Source organism: Salvelinus sp. IW2-2015, linkage group LG4p (genome assembly GCF_002910315.2).
Source record: "Salvelinus sp. IW2-2015 linkage group LG4p, ASM291031v2, whole genome shotgun sequence".
Lineage (NCBI taxonomy): Eukaryota > Metazoa > Chordata > Actinopteri > Salmoniformes > Salmonidae > Salvelinus > Salvelinus sp. IW2-2015.
In genome coordinates, this window is record NC_036841.1 from 20,166,876 (window position 1) to 20,186,979 (window position 20,104).

At 43.2% G+C, this 20,104-nt stretch overlaps 1 protein-coding gene across 1 annotated transcript in view; it reads right to left on the reverse strand.

The window, feature by feature from the left end:
• Positions 1–2,182: 2,182 nt before the first annotated feature.
• Positions 2,183–20,104, reverse strand: part of LOC111960683 (CXADR-like membrane protein) — a 109,626-nt gene continuing 91,704 nt past the window's right edge. Inside the window, exons 2-7 of the mRNA XM_023982822.2 lie at positions 18,716–18,873; positions 14,605–14,806; positions 12,570–12,737; positions 10,737–10,859; positions 10,043–10,184; positions 2,183–9,218 (exon numbers count right to left, since the gene is read on the reverse strand). Coding sequence (XP_023838590.1) covers positions 8,870–9,218; positions 10,043–10,184; positions 10,737–10,859; positions 12,570–12,737; positions 14,605–14,806; positions 18,716–18,873 — 1,142 coding nt within the window. The 3' untranslated portion in view covers positions 2,183–8,869. The remainder of the gene's footprint in view (positions 9,219–10,042; positions 10,185–10,736; positions 10,860–12,569; positions 12,738–14,604; positions 14,807–18,715; positions 18,874–20,104) is intronic.

The window sequence follows — 20,104 nt, forward strand, 5'->3', positions numbered from 1 at the left end:
ACAGCAAATCAGCAATCTGTTCGCGAGCTCATCACCCGACCTGTATTGATTGACAGTTTTCTAGTCCAATCAGAGTGCCAAGTGTGCGTTTTACTAGCCAATCTGTTCAATTTTTTTTTGCAAGAGCAATGCTGCGGCTACTGTCTCTGGCTGCGTTTAGAGTAATCCATGTATACTGTGCCACAAAATGAGYGACAAAACATTACAAAACCTGTCCAGATAAGTTCAAGTCATCAGTCTCTACTCAAAGTCGTGTCCCGAGTCTTGAGGCTCCAAGTCAAGCCTCAAGTTATTCTATATCTCGTCTCAAGTCATCAAATKTGTGACTTGAGTCAGACTCAGGTCCAAGTCATGTGTCTAGAGTACACAACTGCCAAAAGAAGCCTCAACCAAAGCTATTCATGGCTTCACTGTTTCAACCCCGATTACCACCAACATAGTTTAGATAGTCATGTGAGGATTTATTATAAACTGATAAAGTTGTTCATTATTTTTATGCCTGATTTCTTGGTTTAATATGTGGATGGCTGTTATCATATTAGGGTCCAGCAGCATCATCACAGATGGGGTAGTTTTCACAGATCTTCAACCAACACCAGGGGGCACAATTCTATAACTGAACAAAAACATATTTTAGGTGCTCCGATAATGTACAGAACTATGGCAATCTACATACATTAACTTTCAAGATAAAGGAGAGACCAACAGCCAAATAAGGTTTGATTACATTTTCTTATGGCAAAAAGATCAGATTAAGATATTCCTCACCAAGATAAAGACACAAGGACTAATMTTTATCATAGTAACGTTACAACCCATTAGAGTAACATTGTGTTTTCTATTCCTGTGGTAATCCATTGTATCCCACACTAGGACTAGAATCACCTTTTTAATTTTCAATTACATTTCTCTAAAATGAGACAATGGCCAGTGCTTGTATTATTGATTTTCATGCCAGATMATTTGATTGTGTGTGTGTTTACATGTTCATGTATCTGAGGGGGTGTGTGTCATTACACATTGTCAATCATGTGGAATCAAAGGGCACAKAGGCATGGAGCAGAGAGTAGAGAAATGTGATGTGGGCTTGAAAATCTGTCTCAATCCTGTTGGATATGTATGAGGTGATCTGGAATTATGGCAATGTTTAAACAAATAGGATCAGCAACAAGCAGATGTCAGATAACAGTCTGATGTGATATGTAGCCTAAACAATCCCAATTTTATTGCTCTCATATCTACAGTACAGTCACTTCATATCTCTTATCATTTACTTCAGAAATATGTTCCATAACCCTGGTTTGTCGTGATYTGTTAAGACATTTTGTATGATACCTGTGTTCCCGTGAAAAAATTATAAGTCACCATTTATCTCTGGATCCGTTTGACATGTATACTTCGTCTTGGCAGTTCAATAAATTGTCAACATAGGAAGAAGTTCTGAGGGAAAAAGATGAATGTCAGTTGTCACGAACCGGCTCAAAGCCCGCAACAAAAAGGGAGACAACGTGGAGATAAGGAATAACAAAATATATTTATTAACTGAAGTAAACTAAATACATTTAACAATTGTGTGTAGTCAGTAATCAGTAGTGTGAGTGTTTGCGTATATAAATGTGATAATGGGGAGTGTTGAAAGGTGCCAAAGCAAACAAAATCTGTAAGTGTGTCTGCRTGGAGAGAGTCTCCTCAATGAATGGGGAAGAGGTGTACTTCTCCTGGGACACACCCGGGCCCAGGTGTGTCTCATGTCRCTGACGACCCTCCCAGCGCCGCCCGCCGACATCCTAATAAGGAAAAGAAGAGCAAAGAGAAAGAATACGGCAGACAGAGTGGGAGGGTCGTCACACAGTCAATATAAGGCTGACAGGTCAATTGATATCTCTGAACCTTCCTGCAATAGGCATAAGTGTCACATCCAGGGGCCTGGAGATTAGCAGTTAGGCTGAAGCCCTGTTACTGCTGTCGCTGGCCATTCTGTCACTGCGAACCTGGGGATCATGAGGCCTATTGGCAACACAGAGAAAGGTGGTCCCTACTGTAGCTCTCTCAACTAAGTCACCATGAGTCACCAGTATAATCCCATTACAATGTCATACACACGAGAGGCAGCTGCTAGTGAATGTCAGTTTCACTGCTTGTATTTGCCTTGATTGAAGCAAAAAAATTATGTCATGCCGTATAACTTGTCATTGTATGTTTTATTTGCAAATGAAATAGTAATAACTAACTAGAAGTAGTAAAAATATACATTTTTTTACTTGTAATATTTACATGGATTGTTTTTGACAAATAAAGAGAAGCAACAACAAATAAGATGACAGATTAGTGAAAAGTAAAGAGTGGTTTAAATKTACCTTAATGATGCTATGCTGAGCTGTCTGTCTGACATCCAGTCAAGGTCGTTACAGACAAAGCCAAACCCCCCAACCCCCAACCATCACCGTGATGAGCACAGCACACAAAGGTGCAAAGTACATGGATTTGGAAGAACCAAAATAGAAAACAAATGAAAAGCGTCATAAAACTTTCTGTAACATATATTTACAATCATGTTTTTTAGCCAAATACTGGTATACATTTACATCAAAGCAAAGCATTCCCCCTTATCTGCTCGATAGMTTTTGACATGCAGCTCCCTTTGCGTTCCTCCTTTCTGAGATGGACTTCCAYCCCTCCATTTTCAGAATGTCACAACGCATCATGTTCCTGTACCAGAGGCTGTCCAAACACAGTCTGAGCTTCAATCTGTCATGCTGGACTGCTTATCCCAAAAACTGCTTAAGATCACAAACGTATTGGCTACATGAGATTCATAGTCATATAATATAATGTAGGATAATCAGAATCATGAATCATTTCACTTACGTTTGAATGCTGATAACATTATAGTGGGGCCACTTTAAGACCCATTTTGTCTGTGTTGCAAATCTGGGGGTGGAGAAAAAGCCTAGTTTAAATTCCCGACTGCTCAGACAAAAGCCTATCAGGATTAATTTGGAGAAAACAGAACAGGTTTGACAGTCCACAAAGCTGGCACAGATGTGGAAAAGCAACGCGAAGGCTCATAATCTGGGGAATTTTCCACCTGAGACCTCCAGTTGCTTGAAAGCAAATCAAAAAGCCGGAGGAATTAAAGACAAGGCATCTTATCCTCCACCGAGCTGCTCCTATAGGCAGTGGAGGGAATTTAAATGGAGGAGCCTAGAGCTCTGGCTCGATATCAATCTTGTTTTATGTCCCCTCCTCTCCCACTACTCTCTCACGTTCCTTTGAAAACTGTGTGAGAGCATTTGTATTGAGAATGCTAAGACACATAGCCCTGTTCATGTGTGTGTGTGTATTGTCTCCTGGGCTATGCAATGGTTCTTTTTGTGCTCCCTTTGGTGGGGAGTGCCATCAGTCAGTCGTAATGCCCGCCAACCATCCATCAAATGTATTCTGAAGGAACAGAAATAACAAGGCTGACTGTTTCGGCTTTTGGTTCACTGTGTACTGTATGTGTGTGTCTGTATTTATGTGTGTTTGTGTGTGTGTGTGTCTGTGTTTCTATGTGTTTCTGTGTATTTGTGTGTGTGTGTCTGTGTTTCTGGTTGTGTGTGTGATGGGAAGCTGTCAATACACAAAGAGACCGGTGCATGGCTATATTAAAAGACAGCTTTGCCAGGCAGATAGCATGCGAGYGACTTCCAGAGGCCTAGATGAGTATGAATTATGGACGAGCATTGTTACCACTAGAGAAAACAAGATTGCTGCATGTGAAACTGAATTGATTTCAATAATAGACATACAGTTGAAGTCGGAAGTTTACATACACTTAGCTTGGAGTCATTAAAACACCACAATTTTCTTGTTAACAAACTATAGTTTTGGCAAGTCGGTTAGGACAGCTAGTTTGTGCATGACACAAGTCATTTTTCCAACAATTCTTTACAGACAGATTATTTCACTTATAATTCACTGTATGACAATTCCTGTGGGTCAGAAGTTTACATACACTAAGTTGGCTGTGCCTATCAACAGCTTGGAAAATTCCAGAAAATTATATCATGGCTTTAGAGCTTCTGATTGACATCATTTGAGTCAATTGTAGGTGTTCCTGTGGATGTATTTCAAGGCCTACCTTAAAACTCAGTGCCTCTTTGCTTGWCATCATGGGAAAATCAAAAGAAATCAGCCAAGACCTCAGAAAAAAAATTGTAGACCTCCACAAGTCTGGTTCATCCTTGGGAGCAATTTCCAAATGCTTGAAGGTACCACATTCATCTGTACAAACAATAGTACGCAAATATAAACACCATGGGACCACGCAGCCTCCATACTGCTCAGGAAGGAGACGCGTTCTGTCTCCTAGAGATGAATGTACTTTGGTGCGAAAAATGCAAATCAATCCCAGAACAACAGCAAAGGACCTTGTGAAGATGCTGGAGGAAACATGTACAAAAGTATCTATAGCCACAGTAAAATGAATCCTATATCGACATAACCTGAAAGGCCGCTCAGCAAGGAAGAAGCCACTGCTCCAAAACCGCCATAAAAAAGCCAGACTACGGTTTGCAACTGCACATGGGGACAAAGATMGTACTTTTTGGCGAAATGTCCTCTGGTCTGATGAAACAAAAATAGAACTGTTTGGCCATAATGACCATCGTTATGTTTGGAGGAAAAAGGGGGATGCTTGCAAGCCGAAGAACACCATCCCAACCGTGAAGCACGGGGGTGGCAGCATCATGTTGTGGGGGTGCTTTGCTGCAGGAGGGACTGGTGCACTGAGTTTAAATGTATTTGGCTAAGGTGTATGTAAACTTCCAACTTCATCTGTATACTGTAAGTCACAGAAACGAATATAAACACTGCGTGTCTGCAGTGTAGTCTTTTCCATTCAGATAGGTTATGCCTAGCTGGTGCCACTTTTCTTCTCCCTTGAATGAGCGGCTAACATGAGAATGTGTGGGTGTTCGTGTGGCCCTGAAGGCTTGTGCCCTTTTTTTCAATTTCCGCCTAAAATTACATACCCAAATTCAACTTCCTGTAACTCAGGCCCTGAAGCAAGGATATGCAGATTCTTGGTACCATTTGAAAGGAAACACTTTGAAGTTTGTGGAAATGTGAAAGGAATGTAGGAGAATATAACTCAATAGATCTGGTAAAAGATAATACAAAGAAAAAAAAAGTTTTCTTGTATTTTTTTGTACCATCATTTTTTAAATGCAAGCGAAAGGCCATAATGTATTATTCCAGCCCAGGTGAAATTTAGATTTTGGCCACTAGATGGCACCAGTGTATGTGCAACCTTTAAGACTGGTCCAATGAACCATTGCATTTCTTTTCAAAATGTTGTATCAAGTCTGCCCAAATGTGCCTAATTTGTTCATTAATAACTTTTAATGTTCAAAACTGTGCACTCTCCTCAAACAATAGCATGGTATTCTTTCACTGTAATAGCTACTATAAACAGTGCTGTTAGATTAACAAGAATTTAAGCTTTCTGACAATATCAGATATGTCTACTTGTTACTTACAACCTCCTGCTAATCGCATTAGCCTACGTTAGCTCAACTGTCCCGCAGGGGACGATCCTGAAGAATAATGTACATCATTCCCTTGGCATAGAATGTTGTCTCATTATGGAGATGTACACCCTCTGCATTGTGATATGGTTACATATGATCTAGTTTACAGCAGAGATTAGTCATAGCGAGATATTCTTCCAGGATACCCTTGTACGCCTTCAGTCAGGGTCTTTGTCCACTACTTTGTATACAAAGCCTACAGACAAGAACGGTATACTACATGCCTCTAGTGCTCTCAGTAGAGTACGTACCATTGACGAGACCTCTACCAGAAGGGATAAAAGTAATACAAAAATTAATAAAATAAAAAACATTCATGTCTGTACCATTACATATTGTTCTGTGAGTGATGACATCAAGGGAGTGATGACATCAAGGGAGCTATTAAGAAGCATTGGAATGTGCTTATTGCTGATCCTGCTTGCCAAAAGATTTTCTCCGACCCTCCTCTCTTTTCACACTACAGGGCCAGGAATGTCAGGGACTTCACTGTTAGGGCTGACACCAGGTGACTGGCTTCTACCTCTGTCCTAGTTGTGCAGGAACCTATTACAAAGTGAGCGTATTCAACAGCTCTGCCACTGGAAAACAATACACTATCAAACAGTATCCACATGCAGGTCTTCTAACGTCATATTCTATTTTAGGCATGAATGAATAATTGTTCTTGAAGTGTTTTCTGTAACTATTTGTGTACGATACCCCATCTAGTGGTGTCTCTAGCTCCCTACTCTTACAATCCTGTGTTATTTATTCTGAGGAAATGTTCACATTGTACATCTATAAGTAATAATTGATGTTTCTCTGTCGGCAATTGTATATAATCTAGATCATGCATTCTATTGTACTAGGTACTAATTTATAGATTTTCTGATGTATTTTCTTGCCCATGTGACATGCAAGTATCATTGAAATAGAAACCAGGTGTGTGCTGAAAATTTCCACTGATGGCCTGAGGAAGAAACATTTGTGTTTTGTTTTCACATTTTATTTATGCACTTTCTTGCACTCTGCTATATTCTTTGGACACCATGATGTTTCAATAAACATCTTGATTTTGCATTCAAGCCTAAGTTTTGGATCTATAATTTTTTTGACAAGGTGCAGGTCTCTATCKCATCCAGTATTGTTACTTTGACTCCTACGCACCTGCAACAGACCCTTTTCAGTAGTAAGGACCTTAAAAGAGCGAAGATGGACTCTGATCAGATACATATAATCACACAGGTTTGGCTTATGCCCCTGTCTCACTGTGTTTTGGCAGTAGATTCCCAAAGCTGGATCAACACATATAACTCAAACCACATGTGCATTCATGATAAGGACAGAAAAAGAAACCATTAACGGGGATAGGGATTGCAAAGGCACACTAAATAGCCTACTTCATTCAAACTGCACAGGGTCAGACAGATGTACAACAAAGGGGATGGCTGATGCCAAAGCCTGGCCAATGTACAGAGAAGCCATCAAAACAATGAGACAGTAATCGAGTGGCACTCTGTTGTTGTGGATCCAAGGAGAGTACCTACCAGGGGTGGAACTGTACAATACAAGTCCCTAGAATCATACTCCTTCCTCTATTCAATCATCCACAGTATTTGGGGGATTAACTTCAAGGTCATTTGTGTCTCTCTAGCTATGTTTTACTTCCTTCTATTCAGTACCTTACAAAGCATAGAAAATAATCGTAGTGACCATCTTTGTTCAACACACATTCATTGAGTTTTTGACAGGTTTTGGTTTGCGTAACATTGCAAAACAGTGGAGGTAAATAAAAGAGTAAAAAAAGCAACGATGATCCATCCTGGGGATTGGTGGCACTTCTTCAGGCTGAGACACAGCTGTCTGTCACCCTTCACAACCTGTCCAGACATGCCTTGGTAGGGGCAGTAAAATTGAAATATAATAGATATTAAACCTCCCTTGTCTTAAAGTTATTATTATTATTCAGTACATTCAGTCATGTATCTCTATTTACTGTACGTTAACACCCAATTCATCCATATGCTAATTTGGGGAGGAGTTTCCGTACCATATGGGATGGTAACGCCAGTCCTCAAGGGCCTGATTGGTGTCACACTTTTTCCCCAGCCCCAGCTAACACACCTGACTCCAATAATCAACTAATCATGATGTTCAGTTTAGAATTCAATTAGTTTAATCAGCTGTGTTTGCTAGGGATTGGGGAACAGTGTGACAGCACTCTAGACCCCGAGGACTGGAATTGCCAATCCACAGAGCTGAGAGAGGATGTGGTGAGAAAAATAAAAGTTTCATCAGAACTCTGACTACCATGTCAGTGCTACATCCTATGAATGTGGCTAAAGTTTCTCCTGTTGAGAAAAGCAAATGAGCTGTTCTCTGAATGGGGTCAGGACCATGGAACATGATGTGTCTCAGATGTCGTCATGGAGTCCGTAAAGCATCACAGAGTCTGGAGCACAGGAGGCTGCTGAGGGGAGGACGGCTCATAATAATGGCTGGAATGGAGTGCATTTAATAGTATCACACACGGAAACCTTGTGTTTGACGTGTTCGATACCATTCCATGTATTTCATTCCAGCCATTACTATGAGCCCGTCCTCTCCAAATAAGGTGCCATCGGCCGCCTGTGTTCTGGAGGGTTGATCTAGCGGTTTCTCTCCTCACAGGGCACACAGCATGCTCTCTGTCAGAGAGCCGTGGGTGTGTGGTTGTAGTGGGGGCTGGAAGCTCCGGTGTGTCTGCCTGTTGGGAGTGGTGTGGTTGGATGAGTCAGAGACACCACTAGGCCAAAATAAAGAGGCGTGGTTCTCTCTCAGTATTTCATGCCCTCATCCCTCCGTCATGTCGTCAGCTGYGTGTCTCCATCGGCACCCGCAGACTTTGGATCTCTCTTTTCTCAACCCATTCCTTCTTTCTTCCTTTTTCTCTGCACTCTTCCTGTTCTTTTGATTTGATAAATAAAAGCTCCACTCTGGGTTTTCTTACACCTCACCGCACACAGCACTGTGCTCGCTCATTGCTTCCCATGACTTCAAAGTAGAAAGAAAAGTGTAAAAATAAGTTATTTAGCCACGAGACATAAACAGAAATGTGTTCTGTCTCATGTTTTTTTTTTTTTCAGTAGGGGGCAAGCATTTCTTATTTTCCCTTTTTAAGTAGGCATTCATTAAAAGTTTTGGGATTTATATTATTGATTATTTTAATTACATCCTTTTACTACTTGCATTTCGTTGTTTAACGGAAGAGTTTGTGTCTTTGAAGGGGTGGGTTTTACACATCAACATAGCCAGGATGGACTTTCTTCTCCATCCTACACAGTTTGAAAGGCCTTGGTCTGGGCAGGGACCATGAGAGTGGGGGGAGTGGGTCCAGAGATCTGGTTCCTGGAGTTGATGTTGAATTTGGGGGTGCCAGGGGGCTCAGGGGTCTTGTTGGGGGGTACCACCGTTGTGTATGCTGGGGGGGACTGGGGGAAGTCAGGGGGCTGTCCGTTCTCCTTAAGGGCAGCTATGGCTGGGGCCCGAGGGCGGTGCCCGTGGGGGGCGGTGTTGTGCACCATGGACTGTGTTGAGGAGGCCCCGGAGCGGGAGCTGCCAGAGCGGGACGATGACAGAGAGTTGGGCTTCACCAGCTTGGCCTTGGGAGCCTCTGCATCCTCCCTGCACAGATACACAAATCAAAAACAAACAAGAGCTACTTAGATTCGGCCAGTCATGACCCCAAGCATGCACACAGAGACAAACAAACTTAGACAAACTCTACGGCCTTTCTGAGGAGAGCCAGTGGAGAAAACGGTCTTACACAATCAGAGAAAAGGGTTTGGTGATGCTCCACTGCATTTGCTGCATTATCATCTGGGTCTGACACAAGTGTCTAAATAAAAATAGTCTAATTCGTCTAGGTCTTAATCCACTACATTACACCGGCACCACCGTTACCGACCCCACTTCAGAAAACTGCCCCATCCCATCCCACCCGCTCAGTGGCTAAACATGACATGTAAAAGGAAACACCTCCCTGTAGTCTGCATTATTTACTACACAGTCATCCCCAACCAAGCTGCATTATTCATCTAAACACCGGCAAATAAGCAGCTACATAGCCTCCAAGCAGTGAATTGTTTTCTCTTCTGCTGTAACAAGCTGCGCCATTAGCAGCCTGGAGGCCCCAGTTTACTGTAAATCTCTCTCTGGGAGTCAAACATGGCCTCAATCCACACTTAGGCCCTGYTGCCTGCTTATGGCTGCTCTGGAGAGGAGCGAAGCTCTTGGCACGGGAGCAGAGAGGTGTGAAAAGGATGGCTCTCAGAAACCAATAAATACTATGCTTGACAATGAGAGATTTATTACAGACACACACGCAAGTGCACATACACATGCAGAGAAGTTGGTGCTTTGCTTCAGTATTTAATAAGTTAGACAGAAAAAGAGTGAAAGAGGAACAGAAGATAAAGAGATGCAGGAAGAAGAAGAAAATGACTGACCTGATCTCATTGGGAGTCTCCTCCTCCTCATACTTCTTCTTCTCYTTCTTGCGGAAGACGAACCAGATGATTAGGATGATGAGGAGAACACCAAAGGAGACGCCCACCACGGCACCTGCCAGCACGCCCATCCCTCGAACATCTGTGGATCATCACACATTTTTGACCTCAGAAGGGCAGCGGAAAACTACCATACATGTACCTGTACATAGAGTATCCACACTGTACTGTGCACACACCAAAAATATTGATGCTTTTCACAAACGATCCCTTTAAAAATAATGATTTAGTCCCGATAGGTAAACCCTGTGAATTTGTGGATGATAGATTTTGCTGGTGTTGTGTGTATTTTGTGTTCCCTACAAAGCTATGAATCTAACAAAATGCTATCAAACCATTTCTGTTGCTGTGTTAACTTATAAATCATGTCCCCAACATTTCACCCTGTTGTGACCTTAACATTCCTGTGCCTTTCTGGAAATCTATTACCGTGACATTGAAACATTACTGTTTGAGCGAAGTCGATGACCAATGGCCACTGTTTTAACGGTACAGTCCCCAGTGTTGTGTTACTGAGGCGCAGGGGAGTGGAGCGAGGAAAAAACAATGTCCAGGTGCTATTGGAAACTACAGTCATCCATCACCATCATAGCATGGTGTGGTGTGGWGCCGGAGAGCAGCTCTCTCTACTCACACTGCATGGTGACCTCGATGATGCAGTTCTCCTCGCCAACGTCATTGCTGGCAGTGCACTTGTAGACACCTGTACTGTCCTTCGTCAGGTTCCGCAGGGTGACAATCTCTGGATTCTTCAGATCTGTAGGAGAGATAGATAGACTGTGATTTAACAACCTGCTCAACTTAGGAAAGCTGAGAGGACCGGGGTCTGTGGTGCAGTTTGTACATGTATTTCCATCTACAATGGTTTCAAGCACTTCTACAGTTAGCATGATCTTGAAGAGCAATTTGATTAACAGCATGTAATAAATCCTTGCAGTGAAGTACTGTACTTCATATCATATCTCAGCTCTGATCCACTCCATTCTTTGATAATCTAGTAACAGATCAGCAGCAAGAAAAATGCATTGTGAGGCTGTATTGAGATTAAATTGTATTGATGAGTGTTGAGCCTCGTTAGACCTGACTCAGGTCTGTTTTGGGCTGACCATTCCAGTCTGCAATAGCRTGTCAGCTCTGACGTATCACACTCTGTGGGATGGAGCAAGAGGAGAGGAACTCGCAAATGTTGATCTTGGCCTCGGAGAGATTGGGTGTACTCAAACTCAGAGTGACTCTGGTGATTGAAGACCACCGAATTTAGGGGGAGTTGAAAGAGTTTGTCTGAGAGAACGATGGAGATTTACGTGGCTAAGAGTCCCTTAGACATCCCTGTCATGACAGCCACGTGATATTACCTTTCACCACCRCCCATAAATAATGGGCCACGACGGTGCGTTTTATCGCCCAATGAAAACGAATTAGACTGAACAGATGTTGTATCATGGAGGTCATTAATTTCTAGGCTTTTGGCATGGGCACGTGTCATCACTAATGCGAGTTGAGTGGGGAGAATAGGTGGTAAAACTGAAATGCAATGAAAGTGTGTTTTGTGCCTCAAGGGGTAGATGCGTCTAGGATAGGGATCATCAACTAGATTCAGCCATGGGCTGATTTTCTTCTTGAGTGGATKGTCACGGGGTCATAATTAGTAATCATTTGTAGAATCCATAAATGCATAAAACATAATCATTTCAAACCTTGCTTACATTTGTATACAATCACATATATCTCTCTATTATGCGTGGGTGTCACGCCCTGACCTAAGAGATCCTTTTTATGTCTCTATTTTGGTTTGGTCAGGGCGTGAGTTGGGGTGGGCATTCTATGTTTTGTGTTTCTATGATTTTCTATTTCTATGTTTTGGCTGGATATGGGTTCTCAATCAGGGACAGCTGTCTATTGTTGTCTTTGATTGGGAACCATACTTAGGTAGCCTTTTCCCCCACCGTTCTTTGTGTGAATTTGACTTTGTTTAGGGCACATAGCCTTTTGAGCTTCACGGTTTGTTTTTGTATTGTTTATTGTTTTGTCGGCGTCATTTTTATAAATAAAGAGAAAATGTACGCTCACCACGCTGCACCKTGGTCCTCATCTCTTAACAGCCGTGACAGTGGGAGTACTTTTGAACAGAATTTCAAAATTAAAATCATTCAGAGCTGATTTGCTGGTGATTTTACAGTCTTTTATGTCCAAATAAAATCACCCGCGGGACAAATTAGCCTGCCAGTTGGGGAACACTGKCTGAATCGCTGCTATCAGGAAGTTTTTGTGCTATAATGAATCTCCATTACATTTTGGTGTTTCGGAGGCAGACTGGAATTTAAGTGTTTGGGATAAAAATGTATTCTGGGAAATACTGTCATCAAAATATCATATACTATGTAATGTCCTCTTTAGGGGACCCGTGTTTCACATACACATGGATGAAGTGGGGTGCAGCATGTGTACTTGTGGACAATCTACTTACCTCTCAGTGCCAGTAGGGGGAGGTTCCCAACACTCTTTCCCTTATCCAGCACCCTCTCCCAATTGTATTTGATAGGGTCTGAGCCGTCACTGGATTTGCAGCTCAGTTTAACATCACTGCCCTCCAGCAGCCTGCCGTCCATCCAGCATCGTGGCTTAGAGGGCTTCACTGTAGAAACAACAGAACAGTAGTTATAAAACACTACAAATAACACTATAATACTGTAGCCGCATGTGTAAACGGGAAATAATACTTAAAGATTCTTGAGTGTAACAGTAGCCTGTTTGTTTCTCATGGAAGTCAATGCTGGGATTAAGAGTTGTGTTAAAGGCCCCAAACCTAGATCAATAAGTGACTGTGAGTTGGTTTTGAAAGCCTGCAGACAGAGACAGGTCAGGAGAGAGTGCTGTGCTCCTGAGTTCCTGTGGCCTGGGGGTCACTAGATGGCCAGCCCTTCTCTAGCTCTATGGCTGCTTCACAGCAGCTGCTCCAGTCCTCCTTATATCTCTCCCTCCATCCCTCAACCCATCCCTCCAACCCTCCACCCCTTCCAGAGTGCTGTGCTCCTGAGTTCCTGTGGCCTGGGGGTCACTAGATGGCCAGCCCTTCTCTAGCTCTATGGCTGCTTCACAGCAGCTGCTCCAGTCCTCCTTATATCTCTCCCTCCATCCCTCAACCCATCCCTCCAACCCTCCACCCCTTCCATCCGTCCATCCCTCCCCTCCCCTCCATCCCTTCCCTCCCAGTCTAACCGGCATGGTGAACATGCTGCTCCCACGCTCAGTAAGAGATATAATGAAAGGGCTGAGGAGAGTGCCGGGGATTCTGTAGTACATCTCACAGCTCTGTCAGGGGCAGTTAGACCAATCTATCTGCAGCCGGAGCAGCCAGAGCGAGGACACACACACACACACACACACACACACACACACACACACACACACACACACACACACACACACACACACACACACACACACACACACNCACACACACACACACACACACACACACACACACACACACACACACACACACACACACACACTGAGACAGGGGCCCAGACCCAGCCAGCCACCAGCTCCTCTGCCAACCCATTATCTTAACGTCGGGACTGCAAGAGAAAAATGCAAATGTTCATCTCTCAAAATCAAAAGTGTCACTGCAAAGCTGAGGGCAATTAGTAAAAATCTAGATGCTAACTCAAAGAAATGTCTTCATGGAGGAGAGGGAGAAAAGAGAGAAAGGATTAAGAGACTGTTCCATTAAAGTACCAATAACCACCGGTTGAACTAATCTCCGATGATGTTTGAATAAATTGCATGGGAGAATGATCTCACTTCTCCCGTTGGACTACTTTGTGGTATTGCTGCTCTCCACTTGCCTGTCTGTCCTTCAAAGCTGTTTGTCTATTCAACGATATGCAGAGACACATTTACCACAGAGCCAGTGAAAACTAAGCCATTTAAAACMGATCCGCCAAACCTCTGTGTATTGGGGCAATGAAAAAATTAAACAGAACAGATAATAAAACAACAATGGGGTCTTTGCCCCTCTAAAGCAGCCCAACTGGCTTTGTCATCATAGTTATGAAAGCTGAATGAYGGCTCAGAACTCTGTATGGTGTTTAATAATTATAAACAGACATAACAAATATTAAATCATCATAAAGAGCTTGTCTGTAGTATATTTGATGAGAGAAAACTTRTTTTCATATCATGGTAGCAAAATAATTTCCTAATGTTTAACAACTAAATTCTGCATCATCTGTTTCACGCTGACAACAAGTCAATCCACAATGTCAGCCTTTTTCGACATATATTAGATTATATGTTACTTCTATGTGCCTCAGCAACCATACATCTCAGAGACCCTCGCAACGGAGAAACAAGGCCAAACAAAAAAATCTAAATCGAATCACTCCATCTGAATCAAATTGAATCATTAGATCAGTCAGCATGACAGAGGAAATGTGCCCGGGCTAATTCCCTATTGATTAGCGTATGTGAGAGACAGAGCTGGAGAGCAGACTCACCCAGCACTATGAGGTTGACCTGGCTCCAGTGGTACTTTCCCCCCATCTTGACCTTGCAGTAGTACTCCCCAGAGTCGGTCAGCTGTAGGTCACTGAGGAGCAGGGAGGCRTCTCCTTTTAGGTAGTCCCCAGCGAAAGACAGACGACTGGTCCCGCTGGTCACCTCGTTGGTGTAAACCTGGCCCCCGAAAAACGTGATGATCTGGGTTGGGGAGAGAGACAATGAGACACACAGAGAGCTGTATGCAGAGAGATATGTAAAGGCATCAGCTCTGTATGTGGATTTAGACATACATGGACACTGCTTGCTCATAAAGACACATACACATACAGTACAGACATGTACCCTCTATTTGTCTTTCTCTCTCTCTACCTTGTAAAAAAACACACACACACACACACAACAGCATCAACACAGCTGGTCACAGCAGCCTATTACTCAGGGCAAGTGAGAGCCTGCAGATGGGGACTGCCAAACGCTGGTGCCACAGCACACAGTGCCATCGGAGCTGGGTTTACCTGCTCGCTCGCAGGTGACGTCTGCCCATTTACACACACACACACACACACACACACACACACACACACACACACACACACAACACACACACACACACACACACACACACACACACACCACACACACACACACACACACACACACACACCACACACACACACACACACACACACACACACACACACACACACACAGAGCCCTGCCACAGACACTCTGTGACATGACCCTGGCACCTGCGCTATGAGTTTCAAGTTACTGTGCATTTGCCTATGGGCACACTCTTGCTGTGTTCATCCATTTTGGATGTGGAGTGTACAGTATTTGCAGGTGTGTATGTGTTTGTGCTTGTGGCTCTGAACATACGTTTATGAGAGGTGGAATGAGTGGTCTGTCTAATGTGCAATTGAATTGAATACATCAGAGTTCTCAATTTTCCCCTTGTCTGTGGACGTCCTCAGGATGGGCCTATGGGTGTGTAGCACCATTATCATTAGCATACGCATCCACAGGTCAGCGCCAGTGAACCCTGCCCTTGCTCGGGATTTCTCTCCCCTCTGTGCTCCTGACACATGTAGCCTGTACACCCGGCAACAGAGGCTAAATGTTGACAAGCTGCTCTTTTCCATTTCAATACGACCTTCCAGCAGAAATAAAATAATGATTTATTAATTCCGCTACAGGCACAGTCTCGTTTCTAATAAAATGTTCAGACGTTTCATTTTAATTAATGGTTTCTTCAATGTTATCTCCTCATTAAATATTCAATGCAATGTGCCAGCCCCTTCAGAGGTATCAAAGACATTTGTTTTCCCCTTTCTTCCCTTCTCTTCCTCCTCCCTTCTCTCCCTCCTCCCTTTTCTTGTGGAACCAAATCTCTCATTGCTAATCAAYAGATCAGTGTGTAAATGAATGACTTTCAAAGAAATTAGAAATCTCTTTCATCTGATAAGGCCTGTTGTCACGTTCGTCGTAACGATGAGACCAAGGCGCAGCGTGATTTGAATACATTCTTATTTAATCAAAGAAAGAAAACTGAACAAACTATACAAAACTACAGTGAAGCTAATATAACTGAGTGCTGACATGCAACTACACATAGACAATAACCCACAAAACYAAAATGGTAAATGGCAACCTAAATATGATCCCCAATCAGAGACAACGATAAACAGCTGCCTCTGATTGGGAACCAATTCAGGCCACCATAGACCTACATATACCTAGACAATACCAAAACCCCATAGACATACAAAAACCCATAGGCAAGACAAAAACACACATACCACCCTCGTCACACCCTGACCTAACCAAAATAATAAAGAAAACAAAGATAACTAAGGTCAGGGCGTGACACCTGTTGAAATTTCACAGTATTACTGTTATCAGATAGTACACTTCATTAAGAAAAAACTGTAACAAATAAAAACAGAAACTAATACTTTAACATCTTCTGAGAGCTAGATAACAAGTAATTACACTAGGACTGTTTTTAGACTCGGGTAGATGATAAAAGGTGGGTGATAGAATGGATCCATTTTTATTATATTTAGAGCTGGCAGTATTGATGTTGTCTAATTCATATCTCAGGGACTGGAATGTCTAGGTATACTATTTTCACAGCTGTTGTGATGTACAGGCTTCTCTGGTCTAATGTACAGGCTTTATTTAGTAACTGTGTCTCAGGAGGACTTTCAGCCACAGTAATTTGTTTACTACTGTATCTCAGTCGATATCGTTTCACTTCAGGGAATCTGAAAAAGCCTACAGTATATTCGGAATGTATTCAGACCCCTTCACTTTTTCCACATTTTGTTACATTACAGCCGTATTCTAAAATGTATTAAATAAAACATTTTCTCATCAATCTACAAACAATACCCCATAATGATAAGGTAAAAAACGTTTTTTTGAAATGTTAGCAAATGTATAAAAATACAATTTAAAAAACRTATTTACTTAAGTATTCAGACCCTTTGCTATGAGCCTCGAAATTGAGCTCAGGTGCATTCTGTTAACATTGATCGTCCTTGAGATGTTTCTACAACTTGACTGGAGTCCACCTGAGTTAAATTAAATTGATTGGACATGATTTGGAAAGGCACACACCTGTCTATATAAGGTCCCACAGTTGATAGTGCATGTCAGAGCAAAAATCAAGCCATGAGGTTGAAGGAATTGTCCGTAGAGCTCCGAGACAGGATTGTTTCGAGGCACAGATCTGGGGAAGGGTACCAAAAAATGTATGTAGCAATGAAGGTCCCCAAGAACACAGTGGCCTCCATCATTCTGAAATGGAAGACGTTTGGAACCACCAAAGCTCTTCATAGAGCTGCCTGCCCGGCCAAACTGAGCAATCAGGAGAGAAGGGCCTTGGTCAGGGATGTGACCAAGAACCTGATGGTCACTCTAACAGAGCTCCAGAGTTCCTCTGTGGAGACGGCAGAACCTTCCAGAATGACAACCATCTCTGCAACACTCCACCAATCAGGCCTTTATGGTAGAGTGGCCAGATGGAAGCCACTCCTCTGTAAAAGGCACATGACAGCCCACTTGGAGTTTGCCAAAAGGCACCTAAAAGACACTCAGACTATGAGAAACAAGATTCTCTGGTCTGATGAAACCAAGATTGAACTCTTTGGCCTGAATGCCAAGCGTCATGTCTGGAGGAAACCAGGCACCGCTCATCCCCTGGCCCATACCATCCCTACGGTGAAGCATGGTGGTGGCAGCATCATACTGTGGGGATGTTTTTCAGCAGCAGGGACTGGGAGACTAGTCAGGATGGAGGAAAGATGAACRGAGCAAAGTACAGAGAGATCCTTGATGAAAACATGCCCTAGAGCACTAAGGACCTCATACTGGGGTGAAGGTTCACCTTCCAACAGAACAACGACCCTAAGCACACAGCTAAGACAACACAGGGGTGACTTTGGGACAAGTCTCTGAATGTCCTTGAGCGGCCTAGCCAGAGCCTGGACTTGAACCTGATCGAACATCTCTGGAGAGAMCTGAAAATWCTTGTGCAGCAACGCTCCCCATCCATCCTGACAGAGCTTGAGAGGATCTGCAGAGAATAATGGGAGAAACTTCCCAAATACAGATGTGCCAAGCTTGCAGTGTCATACCCAAGAAGACTTGAGGCTGTAGTCGCTGCCAAAGGTGCTTCAACAAAGTACTGAGTAAAGGGTCTAAACACTTATATAAATGTGATATTTATTTTTTGACATTTGCAAACATTTCTAAAAACCTTTTTTTCGCTTTGTCATTATGAGTTATTGTGTGTAGATTGATGAGGCAAAAAAACCCTGATTTAATCCATTTTAGAATAAGGCTGTAGCGTAACAAACTGTGCGAGAGTAACAGTAAACTGTAGGAAGTAGAAAAGGGCTGAGATGGGAAGGAAACAAATTGGAGGAACATTGTGTTGTATTAGTGTGCCTTTGAAGAAGCTAAAATAAATCAGATTGGTTGCAACAAAGAGATTGAGGGAGAGAGGGGGAGGTACAGAAAAGGAAAGAGAAGAGAGAGAGAGAAGGAAAGAGAGAAAATGACAATGAAAGAGGCAAGAGAGAGAGAGAGCAGCTTCCTCACCACTCTCTGCTTGGAGTTGGGCTTCTGCAGTAGCCACTCGATGTCGAGCAACTGCACATTGGATTGCCAGAACTGATGGTGACACGGCAGGGTGGCGTTGTCTCCGACRACTCTCTTCATTTCTGTCTGGGCGCCGACCGTCAGCAGGCTCAGCAGCACTGGAGAGACAGAGAGAGAGAACAAAGACACTGTCAGACAACTAGAACCAGATACTCCACCAGACAGCAGCCACAGGCAGAAAATATCTGGGGTAAAACACCTAGTGAGGTAGGAAACCTCATCAGAATTACTAGGACATAACACATAAAATAAACAGAATCAAACAAACAAAACCATCTAAACCACAATGAGACAAAGACTATAACTAGAGTCAATTTCTCCCAAGCCCACCTAGCTGTCAGGTTGTTTGCTGTACAACAGGGTCTGAGTTGCACTAGGCTCCGTCAGCTGTGTACGTGGGGCTTGTGGCTCGGACCCTGGCCAGTGGCCAGACCGTCAGGGCCTGCTATGCAGTGGGGGTCGCTGGGTTAATTTATTGGAGGATGCTGGACAGCCCCGCTGGGTTGAGGGGAATTAGACAGAGGCGTCAGGGGGATTTGAAGAGGGATGGAGCTCATGGGGGCCGTTGGGTGACCAAGGGGACATACGACTCCCTTCCACTGGTAGATACAGCACAGGGAAAACAATGCACATGCTCCACAGCCCCCATGACGCCTCTGGCTTACTCGCTCAAATGCGAYAGATATTTTTGGTGCTTCAGCATTAACCTAACCAGCACATTTCATTTAGCCACTGCAGAGAGCCGGCTAAGAGCCTGGCTTCAAAGTGCTCTAAATAAAGTTATCAAACGCTTGTTCGGCTGCAGTATGTCCTGGTCATGTAAATATACTCRTTTTTATTACTCAGTGGTGTGTCGCTGATTAGGTGCTGAGTTGTTCAATAAATCACTAAATATACAATGTGGTGTACATACTTACACAAACACTGTATTGTCTGTGGGCTGGCCCTGAGTATATCGGGGCTTGAGAGATTAAACAGACAGCGACTCATTGAAAGAATGCCTTTGTGCCCTATCACCCTCGATCACATGTTGTCAATGTTCAGTGGATCACCATATGTGGTCAATGTATCAGCCGGAGGYACACATGGCCAGCCTCTCAGGAACAGCACAAGTAAAAGCGGTCAGAGTCAATGAGAATGATCGCTTGTCTGCCTCATAAAATAGGTGACTTGGTGTAGGGATGTGGTAAAGAGGGCGACATCTTAAAAGTTCTGTCACTTTTACCCTGCCTTCATGTACATATCTACCTGAAATACCTGGTACCTCTACACATTGATCTGATAATGGTAGTCCCTGTATGTAGCTCCACATTGATCTGATACTGGTAC